We start from the raw sequence: 15000 nt of genomic DNA, 5'->3' as shown, positions 1-15000 counted from the left end.
TTGGCTAATCTTGAAACGTACGTACTCAAATAACCTTTGCATTTGATTTTTTAATGTCTCTACCCTCATACTTTCTTGAGTTGAATTGAGCAAACACTATATGAGAGAGGTTTTCTTAAGTGTTAGAAATAGTTTTTTTAGCTGCTATTTCTAACGAGTTCAGTATGCGGCAAAGTAATTTATTTTACTAAGCCCTTTTATATAATGTAATAATTTGAATTTGCCTTAAATGGTCCCTTTGCATACTGATACTTGGTGAAATTGATTAATTAATTAATTAATTTTACCCTCAATTGTTGAAATTATAATTCATCTCTCTCTACTTAATTGTCTCGGATTTTACCGAAAAAAGCATAGTGTTTGCTGATTTTAACCCACGCTGGTGGAAGGGGAGAGCAGAAATTTTTCTCTTGCATATTTGAGTTTGTTGGCACTGTTAGTTTGGAACAGATCTTCAGAAGCGATAACAAGCCGAAAGGGTATGCTCCCATTTTCAGTGTTTTCAAATTCAAACAAGGGCATTCTGAGCTGATGAGAGAAGGGTCGATTTTGGCTAATCTTGAAACGTACGTACTCAAATAACCTTTGCATTTGATTTTTTAATGTCTCTACCCTCATACTTTCTTGAGTTGAATTGAGCAAACACTATATGAGAGAGGTTTTCTTTAAGTGTTAGAAATAGTTTTTTTAGCTGCTATTTCTAACGAGTTCAGTATGCGGCAAAGTAATTTATTTTACTAAGCCCTTTTATATAATGTAATAATTTGAATTTGCCTTAAATGGTCCCTTTGCATACTGAATACTTGGTGAAATTGATTAATTAATTAATTAATTTTACCCTCAATTGTTGAAATTATAATTCATCTCTCTCTACTTAATTGTCTCGGATTTTACCGAAAAAAGCATAGTGTTTGCTGATTTTAACCCACGCTGGTGGAAAGGGGAGAGCAGAAATTTTTCTCTTGCATATTTGAGTTTGTTGGCACTGTTAGTTTGGAACAGATCTTCAGAAGCGATAACAAGCCGAAAGGGTATGCTCCCATTTTCAGTGTTTTCAAATTCAAACAAGGGCATTCTGAGCTGATGAGAGAAGGGTCGATTTTGGCTAATCTTGAAACGTACGTACTCAAATAACCTTTGCATTTGATTTTTTAATGTCTCTACCCTCATACTTTCTTGAGTTGAATTGAGCAAACACTATATGAGAGAGGTTTTCTTTAAGTGTTAGAAATAGTTTTTTTAGCTGCTATTTCTAACGAGTTCAGTATGCGGCAAAGTAATTTATTTTACTAAGCCCTTTTATATAATGTAATAATTTGAATTTGCCTTAAATGGTCCCTTTGCATACTGAATACTTGGTGAAATTGATTAATTAATTAATTAATTTTACCCTCAATTGTTGAAATTATATATATATATGTATATTTTTTTATTTTTTTATTTTTATTTTATTATTTTTTTATTTTTTTATTTTTTTCTATTTTTTTATTTTCTATTTTTTATTTTTTATTTTTTATTTTTATATTTTATATTTTTTATTTTTTATTTTTTATTTTTTATTTTTTATTTTTTATTTTTTATTTATTCTCCTATCTAATTTAACACTGACTCCTTGACCACTCCCCCAAGTATGATTTTTTGCGCTATGCCTACCCCCAAAAAGTCCCCCACCAACACCCCTTTAAACCTGCCTAAATGTATAAATGCCAATACAATTCTTGTTAACTAGCTTCCTGAAGATTTCTCTTGAATGAAACAGTTCTAGTCCTGTAGAAGCTCCTTCTATATAATAAATATATATGTATATATATATATATACATACATATATATATATATATATACATATAAAATAATAAGGGTGAAAAATTGAATATTAATTTGATTAATATCAATTTAAAACCAGTGGTCTAGCATACAGAAAAATCTGAATATATATATATATATAATGTACACACACACACAAATTTGAAATGCCAAGTATATGGTGTAAAAATTAGATTTCTCTCTTGTACATCTTTATATGATTATACAGTTGTATTGCATAATGTCTGATGTGTGTGTATACATGCATTTATATGTGTATGTACATTGTATAGACTAGGTATGCACTTATATATCAAAGTTAATGATGTAACCTGAAGTAAATTATGAAACAGCTGTAACCGTGTAGAAATATGAAATTTTCTTTCATTTCTCACATCACCTACTTTCTTTGTTTACTACATATTCCAATGATAATATTGCACTGTGTAACAAAATTCTTATCTCTTTTTTTTTCTTTGTCTGTGGTCAATAAGTGTTATTTCCTATTTGCTTCAATCTAGAAATCAAAGGAAATGACTACTATCCCCTTCAAGCTTTGCTTTTCTGACCTGGACATCAATATTTTAAAACTGACCTATTTTCCATTACATTTCAGAAAGATTCATTGCTGAGTTGCTGAAGCAGAAATATCGTTATAGCAAATATTCTGCTCAATACCACAGATTTGCTTGTCAGTTGCTTGACATGTGAAGGTGCATGGTTAGAACATCAGACTCACAATCATGAGGTAGTGAGTTCAATTCCCAGAACAGGTTGTGTGTTGTGTTCTTGAGCAAGACGCTTTATTTCACGTTGCTCCAGTTCACTCAGCTGTAGAAATGAGTTGTGACATCACAGGTGCCAAACTGTATCAGCCCCTTTACTTTTCCCTTGGACACAACATCAATATATCCAACTTGCTGCGCATAAACTTTAAAAACAGAATTTTATACGCACCCCTAACAGTTGCATGGACCCTGGATGAGAACCAACCTCTGCACCATTAAATATTTACAACACAGTAGCAAAGTTGTAAGGGAAAAAAGATAATTCTGTCAAAATATTTTTATACAAAATAAATCAAAAACTTCTTTTCTAAATTTCTAAATACCTTCAGCCTTCAATAATTCATACTGCTCATGGTCATAACTGCAATTATAGTCATTATAAAACTTGTTGCTCACAGAAAGGTAACTGCATACTGTATCGTAACGAGTTGTTGCCACCAAAACATTACCATTTGTCAAAGGCTAAAAGGAAGAAGAGAAAATAAAAGTAGATAACATTCTTTAATGAAACTCATTTAATTTCAACTTACCCGAGACCATCTGTAATAAAGATGGTCTCATATTAGAATATGAATTAACATCTCTTCAGAAAAGATTATTATGATGATTTGTAACAGTGAAAATACATATTTAACTGTGAAATATTCATGGTTATTCCAATAATGATGTTAAATGTGTACCAAACAAAGAATTGGTATTTTTTTGCAAGTTATTTCAAGAACAATAAATTAAACATATCTCAACTAAGAATACTTTCAAATGACATTCCTCAACAAAAGATAGATTGGTGTATAAAACTGCTTTCCACAGTTAAAGATAATGAAATTTTGGATGAATATATCTGATTTTCAAAGTAAAAGTGTTAAACACGCACTTCAAGCATCTCCAACCACATTTCAATACATCTCAATATCTAGTAAAGAAAAACAACAGAGTAATACTAAGGAAGGTGAAATATTGTTATCAGGCTAAATCAGGGAAACTTAAGATAAAAGTTAAGAGAAGTCAAAATTACTTATGAACACAACAAGCAAAGGTGAAAAAGTAAAAACTGGGAAAATGAAGTGAAGGGGTGAGATTTTAATAGACTACGCAAACTACAAAAAACCATCGAAAAAATTTTGGAATAATGCATAAAAAAATATCAATTTCTCAGAATTTTCAAAGAATCTCAAACTTTTGAACATTTCAACGTCAGGAAGTTATAAAGTTTTAAAGATAGAGAGAGGGAAGCAGAGAGAGAGGACCTACAAGTGGCATGTGATCAGTGTGTAGTCTAGACCAAAATACAGTAAATATATTAAAACGCACTTCTAGACCCTGTTCTTGTTTGGTACGGTCATCACAAGCTTGAAAAAGGGAACTCCAACGACAGTCAGTACCAGATAAATATCCACGATGAATGGGAGCTGCAGCGGTCAGTGCTAACTGGAAAAAATATAAATGGATACAATTAGAGATCGAATTACTCAATTCTAAATTATGAGCATTTTTCACAAAAATATTGATTAAAATTAGACAAGAATACAATTGTTTTGAATCTTTGTCTTGTTTTCAAAGTGGTGGTCTTTAGTTGTATTCGTAAGCAGTTTTCTTATATGATTGCTGCACATCTCACTGTCTCTTGTAGTTTATGGTTTTCAAGTCAATGTTTCTCCTTCATCTCCTTTCTCTCTCCCACTCTTTCTTCCTTTCATTCTCTCATCTCACCTCTCTCTCTTTTAGCGTTCTCTCTTTCCAAGATGCTCTTGTATGGTTATCTCAATCTTTGTGACATACAGCATTTAACACATATACAAAGACAAACACACACACACACACACACACACATACACACAATAGATGGTATTATGCTAAAAAGTTTAATGTAGTACAGCTTGACAATATTGACGGTATGTTAATGGAGTACATATTGAGTCTAAACTATATTGATGGTATATTTTAATGAAGTACATGCTGGTGGTTTAAACAATATTGACAATATGTTAATAGAGTACACATTCAAGGATGAAACTCAATTGACAGTGTGTTAATGGAGTACACATTGACAGTCTAGACAATATTGACGGTATATGTAAATGGAGTACACATTGATAGTCTAGACAATATTGACGGTATATGTAAATGGAGTACACATTGATAGTCTAGACAATATTGACAGTATATGTAAATGGAGTACACGCTGATAGCCTAAATTATATTGACGGTATAAATTAATGGAGAAAATATTGACAGTCTAGACTGTATTGACATTGTATGTAAATGGAGTACATATTGACAGCATACACTATATTGATGGTATATATAGTTAATGGATTATATCTTGACAGTCTATACTAGATATGATCAACCTTTTTGGAGAAGTGAACCACTTAAGGCATGGCTCATCATCAAACAGGTTGCACTACTAAAACAATTCAGAGTAATCTATATACATAAATCTGTCCATGTGTCTGTCCATGTGTGTGTTCGGGGTTACGCTAACTCCTCCCACAGAGTCCAACCGATTTCAATGATTTTGGGCACATAGGTAGATCACATGCCCTGAAGTTCAAATAAAGTCGGAATTTTTCTAAAACTCGATAATGCTCTGTTGGCATCGATTTTTGTGAGCTAAAGCAGGAGTTTGAATGGAAATTCCCATAACGGTGTTGGTTTTCCTGCAGCTTTTGCATTTTTTTGTCCGATTTTATGTCCCCGTAGCTTAGCGGTTCAGCAAAAGAGGCCAATAGAATAAGTACTAGGCTTACAAAGAATAAGTCCTGGGGTTGATTTGCTCGACTAAAGACGGTGCTCCAGCATGGCCACAGTCAGATGACTGAAACAAGTAAAAGAGAGAGAGTAAAGAGTAAAGTATTAAATAGTCTAGTGTTGTGCCAATACTTGAAAGGAGATCTTAACAAAGGAACAGAATAATACCTACCATAATTGGAGTAAGAGGTACCAGATTATCATAAAGATAAGCAGCTTCTTTTATATCAGCAGCTTGAAATGTAACTTGGAGGGAACAACAACCAGCCGCGAATGTCATGGAATCCATATAAATATGGCCTGGTTTCAAATATTTCTTCATTTCTTTATTGTCTCCATATTTGGACATGTCTTCTCCGTATGGCATAATGGTATTTTTATCTTTATAAACTGAAACAGGAATATTTGGGGCGATCAATTTATATGTTCATCAAAATAAGGTTCAAATAATAATTCTTAAAATCACTTTGATAATCATAGAAACTAGACTCAAATGATACACTCAGCAGATCTAACCTTTAGCGATTTTCTCACAAGAGGGAAATGTATTTGACCAAAAGACACAAGTGTGGCTGTGTGGTAAGAAGTTTGCTCCCACTTACATGGTTCTGGGTTCAATCCCAATGTGGCACGTTGGGTAAGTGTCTTCTACTATAGCCTCAGGCTAATCAAAGCCTTGTCAGTGGATTTGGTAGATGGAAACTGAAAGAAGCCTATCGTATATATGTATATATGTATGTGTGTACATATGTTTGTGTGTTTGTGTTTGTCCCCCAACATCACTTGACAACCGATGCTGGTGTGGTTACGTCCCCCTAACTTAGCGGTTCAGCAAAGGAGACCGATAGAATAAGTACTAGGCGTACAATGAATAAGTCCTGGGTCGATTTCTTTGACTAAAGGCGGTGCTCCAGCATGGCCGCAGTCAAATGATTGAAACAAGTAAGATAGTAAAGAGAGTATATATATCATTTACTTGTTTCAGTCGTTTGACTGTGGCCATGCTGGGGCACTGCCTTGACGAATTTTAGCTGTATAAATCGACACCAATACTTATTTTCCTTTTAAGCTTGCTACATATTCTCTCTCTTTTGCAGAATCGCTATGTTATAGGGATGTAAACACACCAACACTGGTTGTCAAGTGGTGGTGGAGGACAAAAACAGATGCACACACACACATATATATATATATATATATGTGTATGCAAGTGTATATATGTGTATACATGTGTGCATGCATACATGTATATATATCTGAAAAGAAACAGCAATTTTAGCAAACCATATTAAGCAACACTAATAATAAATCAAAAAACATAAACAAACTTTTGACGGTTTTATAGACATTTCAAAAATTATGATGTTATGAAGCTAGGTGTTTCCATTATTTTGTCCAACCCTTATATATATACATATATAATAATTGTTGCTTTGTTTTTTTAATAAATTTGTTATTTTATCTTAATGTAAATAAATTGTTAATCTGTCAGTTGTATTTCTCTATTTCATTTAATATTTGTATTATGTATATATATATATATATATATATATGTGTATGCAAGTGTATATATGTGTATACATGTGTGCATGCATACATGTATATATATCTGAAAAGAAACAGCAATTTTAGCAAACCATATTAAGCAACACTAATAATAAATCAAAAAACATAAACAAACTTTTGACGGTTTTATAGACATTTCAAAAATTATGATGTTATGAAGCTAGGTGTTTCCATTATTTTGTCCAACCCTTATATATATACATATATAATAATTGTTGCTTGTTTTTTTAATAAATTTGTTATTTTATCTTAATGTAAATAAATTGTTAATCTGTCAGTTGTATTTCTCTATTTCATTTAATATTTGTATTATGTATATATATATATATATATATACACATTATATATATACATATTATATATATATATTTCTCTCAGTTTCCCTCCACCAAATCTACTCACAAGGCTTTGGTCTGTGCAAGGCTTCAGTAGAAGACATTTGCCAAAGGTGCCACACAGTGGGATTGAACCCAGGACTGAACCTTTTTACCACACCTATACCAGCGCCTATCTATCTATGTGTTCTTGCCTTTGTGCCTCTGATAATTGAGGTTACTTTACCGTTATTTTTAGCAAGTTGTGCAACCACAGAGAAACTTTCCCATTGGCTCAAAGACAGGATAGACAGTCAGTGTTTTAAGGTCAATTGGTTAGTGCAGATTTTCCATGGCTGGATTCTCTCCTTATTGCCAGCCCTGACCTGTGTGCGTGTGGAATTGAATCAAAATGAGACAACAAGAAAGATCTCAATACAAAGAGTAATTACATCATTATACTTTACAGGATGGTTGCAACTTCTATTCAATGTTTCACATATTGAATAACACTATATATATATATATATATATATTATATATATATATATATATATTATATATATATATATATATATGTATGTATATATATATATATATATATATATATATGTATATATACATAAATAAAATATATGCATACATACAAATATATATGTACGTACCGACATCTACATGTATATATACATGCATATATAAATATATATACGTACAGGACACCACAAAAAGACGTAAAACTCAACAGAAACGAAAACGGAAAAGCCATTTTGTTACAACAGAAAGACAGAGACGTGGAACAGGACGAGAACGAAAACGGGAAAAACATTATTTACAACAGAAAAACAAGGTACAGGACATGAAGGGGATTTTTCCTTGTGTAGCATGTCCTGTACCTTGTTTTTCTGTTGTAAATAATGTTTTTCCCGTTTTCATTCTCGTCCTGTTCCACGTCTCTGTCTTTCTGTTGTAACAAAATGGCTTTTCCGTTTTCGTTTCTGTTAAGTTTTACGTCTTTTTGTGGTGTCCTGTACGTATATATATTTATATATGCATGTATATATACATGTAGATGTCGGTACGTACATATATGTTTGTATGTATGCATATATTTTATTTATTACACTATTGTCTGACAGCGCTTCGCGTCGGGTTCGTTCGAATTTTCACTTCGTTCCGTTTCTTTCCTCCCAGTATTGTTTTATTATATATATACATACATACACACACACACACATACTAGCTGTTGGGACCCGGCTTTGCTCATGTTTTCTGACGATGCATTGAATAAGCATTTCCTTTGAAACTATTCTATCAATTTTGTTGAAATTTTACACATGAAAAAATGCAAAAGCTGCAGGAAAAATAACATCGTTATGGGAATTTCCATTCAAACGCCCGATTGCGCTCACGAAAATCGATGTGAACAGAGCATTATCGAATTTTCAAAACAATTCTGGCCTTATTTGAACTTCCAGGTATGTGAACTATCTATGTGCCAAAAATCATTAAAATCGGTTGGACGGTGTGGGAGGAGTTAGAATAACTCCAAACACACACACGGACAGACACCATTACACATTTATGTATATATGTATAGTAATTTCCCTATGGACATAGGCGTGGCTGTGTGGTAAGAAGTTTTCATTCTAACTACATGGTTTTGGGATCAGTCCCATTGCATGGCACCTTGGACAAGTCTCTTCTATTATTGCCTTGGACTGACCAAAGACTTATGAGTGGACCTGGTAGATGGAAACTGGAAGAAGCACATTCTTGGTGCATGGCTCAGTGGTTAGAGCGTCGAACTTACGATCGTGAGGTTGTGAGCTCAAATCCCAGATCAGGCTGTGTGTTGTGTTCTTGAGCAAGACACTTTATTTCATGTTGCTCCAGTTCACTCAGCTGTAGAAATGTGTTGCAATGTTACAGGTTCCAAGCTATATCGGCCCCTTTGCCTTTCCTTTGGATAACATCAGTGGTGTGGAGAGGGGAGGCTGGCATACATGGGCGACTGCTGGTCTTCCATAAACAAACTTGCCTGGACTTGTGTCTGGGAGGGTAACTTTCTAGGTGCAATTCCATGGTCTATGTTGTGACTGAAGGGGGTCTCAGAATATATATATATATATTATATATATATATATATATATATATAAACTGAAATATAACTGAAAACTGAAATAAGTCACATATGTATGCAAATTTGTGTGTACACCTTTGTGTCACTTGATCTTGACATCATGTTGTGATAGTTGATTAGTACACTTACTTGGTACATTGATAGCAATCCTTTCTTTTCTTCTATGCACTATGTTTTCATTCACGTTTCTGGATGGAGAAAGTATAAAACATTTAATATATTCCTTTCTAATTTTGGTACAAGGCTAGAAATTATGAGAAGAGGAAGAAGTCAATTAGACCCCCTCCCTCCCCACACACACATACACACCCAGGGCTTGCCTTGTACTTATTTTATCGGTGCCAAAACAATGAAAGACGAAGTTGGCCTTGGCAGAATTTTGACTCTGAATGTAAAGAGCTGGAGGGAAAAGCTGCCGAGTATTTTGTCTGCTGAGCTAACAGTTCTTCCAGCTTTCTGCCTTTGGAATATTAAAGTATTGAATGTTAACTGTGGAGATTGGACTTTCTGTTTAATCTTATTTTAACACCAACCTCCACCTGAAACTGTCCTTGGTTCAATCGTGCAAAACTTCTCCTTTTAAAGTGTTTTGTTTAACCCTTTGGCGATCAGATTACCCTGTCAAATGTAATCCTTATTTATTCCCATTGTTTGGAATTAATCTGCCATTGTCTCATAGCTTTGAGAATTGTCTTCTGTCTCTTTTCTTTCAGTCTTTCCATGACTGTCTCTCTTGCATTTATGGCTCTCTTTCTGCCTACTGTTCCGTGATTGCATCTCATTCAATCTGGATGGAACCTTGCACCAGCCACAGACCAGTTCTGTAGCCTGCAGTATATTGTCCAATAGGAACTTCCAGTTGTCTTCTATGCTATTACTCTCTAATTCCTCCTCTCTGCCATCAAATACATCAATGGCTACTGCTCTAAATTTCTGACTGTTGGCTGGATTTTTAACTTTTCAGTGTTCATATTAATCTATCAAATGTAATTATCATTCATTGTTTGGAATCAATCCTGCATTATCTCATAGCTTCGAGATTTCAATGATGTAATTGATTGTTTTTAGAATGACATTGTAGGGTAGATGTGAAAGGCCAAATCTGGCTGGTCTGAACATAAAACAGAATAACAGAGCTGGATATGGCCCGTTTAAATGCTAAAAGGTTAAACAATATTTGATGTAAGAAACTTTTGTCTTGGTGTATTCCAAACATTCTTATTAACGAGATTTAATTTTCTTATTGAATCCTTCCACAATTTGGATTACTTTGAAAAGAAACTGAGACACAAAGAGAGTTTAGTTCATTAGGAAAATAGTTGCACATGGTTATCTATTCACGAATAGATAACATGGTTATAACATGAATAGATAACATGGTTATCTATTCACATATGTGATTTATTTCAGTTTTCAGTTATATTTCAGTTTATATATATATATTCTGAGACCCCCTTCGGTCACGATATAGACCATGGGATTGCATCTAGAAAGTTGCACAAGTCTGGGCAAGGTTGTTTATGGAAGACTAGCAATCACCCATGCATACCGGCATTCACATACTTTAGAAGCTTGCTTCTCAATCATGTGGTCTTCAGTTCAGTTCCATTACACAGCCCTTTGGGTTAGTGCTCTCTAATGTACTGAGGCCCTGATGACAGAATCGTTAGTATGCTGGGTGAAATGCTTAGCAGTATTTCATCTGCTATTACGTTGAGTTCAAATTCTGCCAAGTCAACTTTGTCTTTCGTCCTTTCAGGATTAAATAAGTACCAGTTATGCACTGGGGTCGATGTAATCGACTTAATCCCTTTATCCTTGCTTGCCCCCTCTATGTTTAGCCCCTGTCACCCGTGGGCAATAAAGAAATAAATATACTAAGGCCCTGTGCTGACCAAAGCTTTCTGAATGGATTTGCAAGACAGAAACTGAAAGAAGCTGGTCACATATAGATACTTTTATACTTTAGACACAAGGCCCGAAATTTTGAGGGAGGGGACTAGTCAGTTACATGAACCTCAGTATTTCACTGGTACTTAATTTATTGACCCTGAAAGGATGAAAGGCAAAGTTGACCTCAGTGGAATTTGAACTCAGAACATAGTGACAGACGAAATACTGCAAAGTTTTCCGCCCAGCGTGCTAACCATTCTGCCAACTCACCACCTTCATATGTATATATGTATAGAGTGGCATATATGTGTGTAGCTGGATGAATGTTTGTGTCTTCTTGTCCTGATATTGTACACCATCATCATTATCATCATTTAACGTCTGTTGTCTATACTGCCATGGTGTGACCAGAGCTGTGGTAAGCTGGGGTGGGGAGACTCCAGTCTGATTTAGCATGGTTTCTACAGCTGGATACCCTACCTAATATCAACCACTTTACAGAGTGTACTGGGTGCTTTTACATGGCACCACATGGGTGCTTTTATGTGGCACCACATGGGCGCTTTTATGTGACACTGCATGGGCATGTTTGTGGCACCGCCACAAGTGCTTTACACCACCAGAAGAATTGGTCTTAACACTTCTGCTGTGGGGTACAGGTCTTCTTGAGTATGGCCAGGTGCTAGGTATCTCAGTCTTTTGTCATCATGTCTTCCTGGGTCTCCCACCTCCATGTGTTCCATCTACCTTGAGAGATCGGCACTTTTTTTTATGGAGCTGTCAGCATCCATCTGCATCACATGACCAAACCAGCACAGTTTCCTCTCTTGCACACAGTAACCAATTCCTCTTATGCCTAACTTCTCTTTCAGAATATTGGTATTCTGCTGAACATGTACGTTTGCATTGTCCCTGTCATACAAGCAGTGTTGTTCATTTTCCAACATCCTGTGAAATCATGTCTGGTCTTGGGGGTCATATTTCCTACTTGGAAACAGGTGAAGGTTAGCGATAGGCAGGGCATCCAGCTGTAGAAAACCTGCCTTGTAAATTCTGTCTGACCCATGCATGTATTGAAAAGTGGATGTTAAATGAGGGGGTTGATTCTGTAGGTGTTAGAAGGATTTGGAGCTAAAATAGTGTGACAGTGGAATCTGAGGAAACCAGGAACGGTCAGCATTATCCAGTAGCAAGTGGAAATTGTCTGCAAAATGGCATAAATTACTGTGCTATGAGGAAGAGGAGAAATTTCATTTATCATATTAGATCCTAATATCTAACATACTCTTTTACTCTCTTTTACTTGTTTCAGTCATTTGACTGTGGCCATGCTAGAGCACCGCCTTTAGTCAAGCAAATTGACCCCAGGACTTATTCTTTGTAAGCCTAGTACTTATTCTATCGGTCTCTTTTGCCGAACCACTAAGTTACAGGGATGTAAACACACCAGCATTGGTTGTCAAGCAATGTTGGGGGGACAGACACAGACACACAAACACACACACACACACATATATATATATATACATATATACGACAGGATTCTTTCCGTTTCCATCTACCAAATCCACTCACAAGGCTTTCATTGGCCTGAGGCCATAATAGAAGACACTTCTCCAAGATGCCACGCAGTGGGACTGAACCCGGAACCATGTGGTTGGTAAGCAATTTGCTTAACACACAGCCACTCCTACGCCTATCGGTTATTGTAGTGAAGAAGGCAAGCAATTAGTCAAGGCAGGACTATGGCACTTAAATTCATTTAATTCAATCTAAAAGCAGTAAAGTAATACAAAATTGGTAAAGATAGCAGAGATTGTCTCTGACAGTTGTTTCTGAGAAATCTCAGCTATTGGATCATGGCATCAATTGAAGACCGTAAACTAGATATTCCATCATCAGAGAAATGGTTGAAGATATGAATGATAGACAGGGGAAAGAAAGTGCCTCTTTAATGATATTCCTTGCAGTTCATTATGGTTTACCTTGACCTAAACTCCTCATGTCTTTGATAGCTAATGTAAGAACAAGGCCACACATGTTTGGCGGTGTGGGGCATTGTTTATTATATCAACCATCAAAATTCTATGATCTTTTATCGACTCTGAAAGGATGAAAGACAATGTTGACCTCGGCGGGATTTGAACTGCCTTGTACGCCATAACAAAGGAAAATACGAAGATGATATGAATTACACACACATACACAAAAGAAAAGATCTCATGGAAAGAATGGATCTTTGGAATTCAGCACAACATATGTAATGAAAACTGATTGGTGCAGCTTGGTTGCGTGCTTGTTTACTTTGGTGATGATGATGATGATGAATGGAGACACAAGGCCACACAGTTTGACAGTGAAGGGCATTGTTAAATATATCAACCTTCAAAATTGTATATTGTAATTTGTCAAGGCAGCGAGCTAGTGGAAATGTTAGCATGCTGGGCGAAATGTTTAGCAGTATTTCGTCTGTCTTTACATTCTGAGTTCAAATTCCGCCAAGGGGTCGATAAATTTCAGGGGTCAATAAATTAAGTACCAGTTATGCACTGGGATCTATCTAATCGACTTAATCCTTTTGTTTGTCCTTGTTTGTCCCCTCTATGTTTAGCCCCTTGTGGGCAGTAAAGAAATAAACGTTAGTGTGCTGGGTGAAATGTTTAGCAGCATTTCGTCTGTCTTTAAGTTCTGAGTTCAAATTCTGCTGAAGTCGACTTTGCCTTTCAGCTTTTCAAGGGGTTGATAAATTAAATACCAGTTGTGTACTGAGGTCGATCTAATTGATTGGCCCCCTCCCCCAAAATTTCGGGCCTTGTGCCTAGAAAAGAAAAGAATATTTTACTTTGTCTTTCATCATGAAAGACAAAGTCGACCTTGATGGAATTTGAACTACTTTGTACACCATAACACAAGGAAAAAAAGCTAGGACAATATAAATCACACACAAACACACAAAGAAAAATTAATGGCTTACGAAAAGAATGGATCTTTTGCAGTCAGCGCAGCATCTGCAATGAAAACTGATTGGTGCAGTTCGGTCGCATGCTTGTTTGCTTCATAAGAGGGAAAAGTAAAATTAGGGCAGCCCAGTCTGAAACAGAAGTTGGAACAATTTTAACCCTTTAGTGTTCATATCACTCAGTTAAATATAGTGTGTATTCTGTTAAATGTGGTGCATATTCACATTGTTTTCAATTAATCCTGCTTTATTTTGAAGTTTTGAGATTTTTACGATGTTGTTGTTTATTATTAGAATGACATTGTAGGGTAGGTTTGAGAGGCCTGATCTGGTCAGTTTGAACATAAAACAAGTAGAATATTTTCACCAGCTATGGCCAGATTAAATGCTAAAGATTTCAATGAGTCAACAGAATTCAGTTTCTGTTATTGTAATAAAGATATCTCATTGCCAACTTCTAACAGGAAATGGTTAGTTTAAATTATGAAGGTTTCTAGAAGACTTTCATAATTAAAGACCTATCCACTTGGCATTATTTATGCCATTAAATACTTGAATATTATTCTAATCAGTTTCCATATAAAATGCATCTACACAAACATCGCTATTAATATTATTATCATTATCTTTTTATCACAGGTTTCGTTGGAGTGCCTGGAACCGTACATGTATAGCAGCCTTACTAACTGCAGCCTACAATACCATGCTATTTGTTCTATTCAGCTATCATTATTATTATTATTATATTATTATTATTATTATTATTATTATTATTATTATTATTA

At 35.0% G+C, this 15000-nt stretch overlaps 1 protein-coding gene across 1 annotated transcript in view; it reads right to left on the bottom strand.

Annotated features, from left to right (window-relative positions):
- LOC115225899 (glutamate--cysteine ligase catalytic subunit-like) overlaps window positions 1-15000 on the bottom strand; it is a 44592-nt gene that overhangs the window by 13744 nt on the left and 15848 nt on the right. The window contains exons 5-9 of the mRNA XM_029796901.2: window positions 14231-14347; window positions 9493-9551; window positions 5516-5733; window positions 3904-4020; window positions 2916-3054 (exon numbers count right to left, since the gene is read on the bottom strand). Of these exons, the coding sequence (XP_029652761.2) occupies window positions 2916-3054; window positions 3904-4020; window positions 5516-5733; window positions 9493-9551; window positions 14231-14347 (650 nt within the window). The remainder of the gene's footprint in view (window positions 1-2915; window positions 3055-3903; window positions 4021-5515; window positions 5734-9492; window positions 9552-14230; window positions 14348-15000) is intronic.

This window comes from Octopus sinensis, linkage group LG28 (genome assembly GCF_006345805.1).
Source record: "Octopus sinensis linkage group LG28, ASM634580v1, whole genome shotgun sequence".
In the NCBI taxonomy this organism is placed as follows: Eukaryota; Metazoa; Mollusca; class Cephalopoda; order Octopoda; family Octopodidae; genus Octopus; species Octopus sinensis.
Note: the sequence above shows the minus strand (reverse complement) of the source record. Positions and strands in the feature narration are given on the sequence as shown.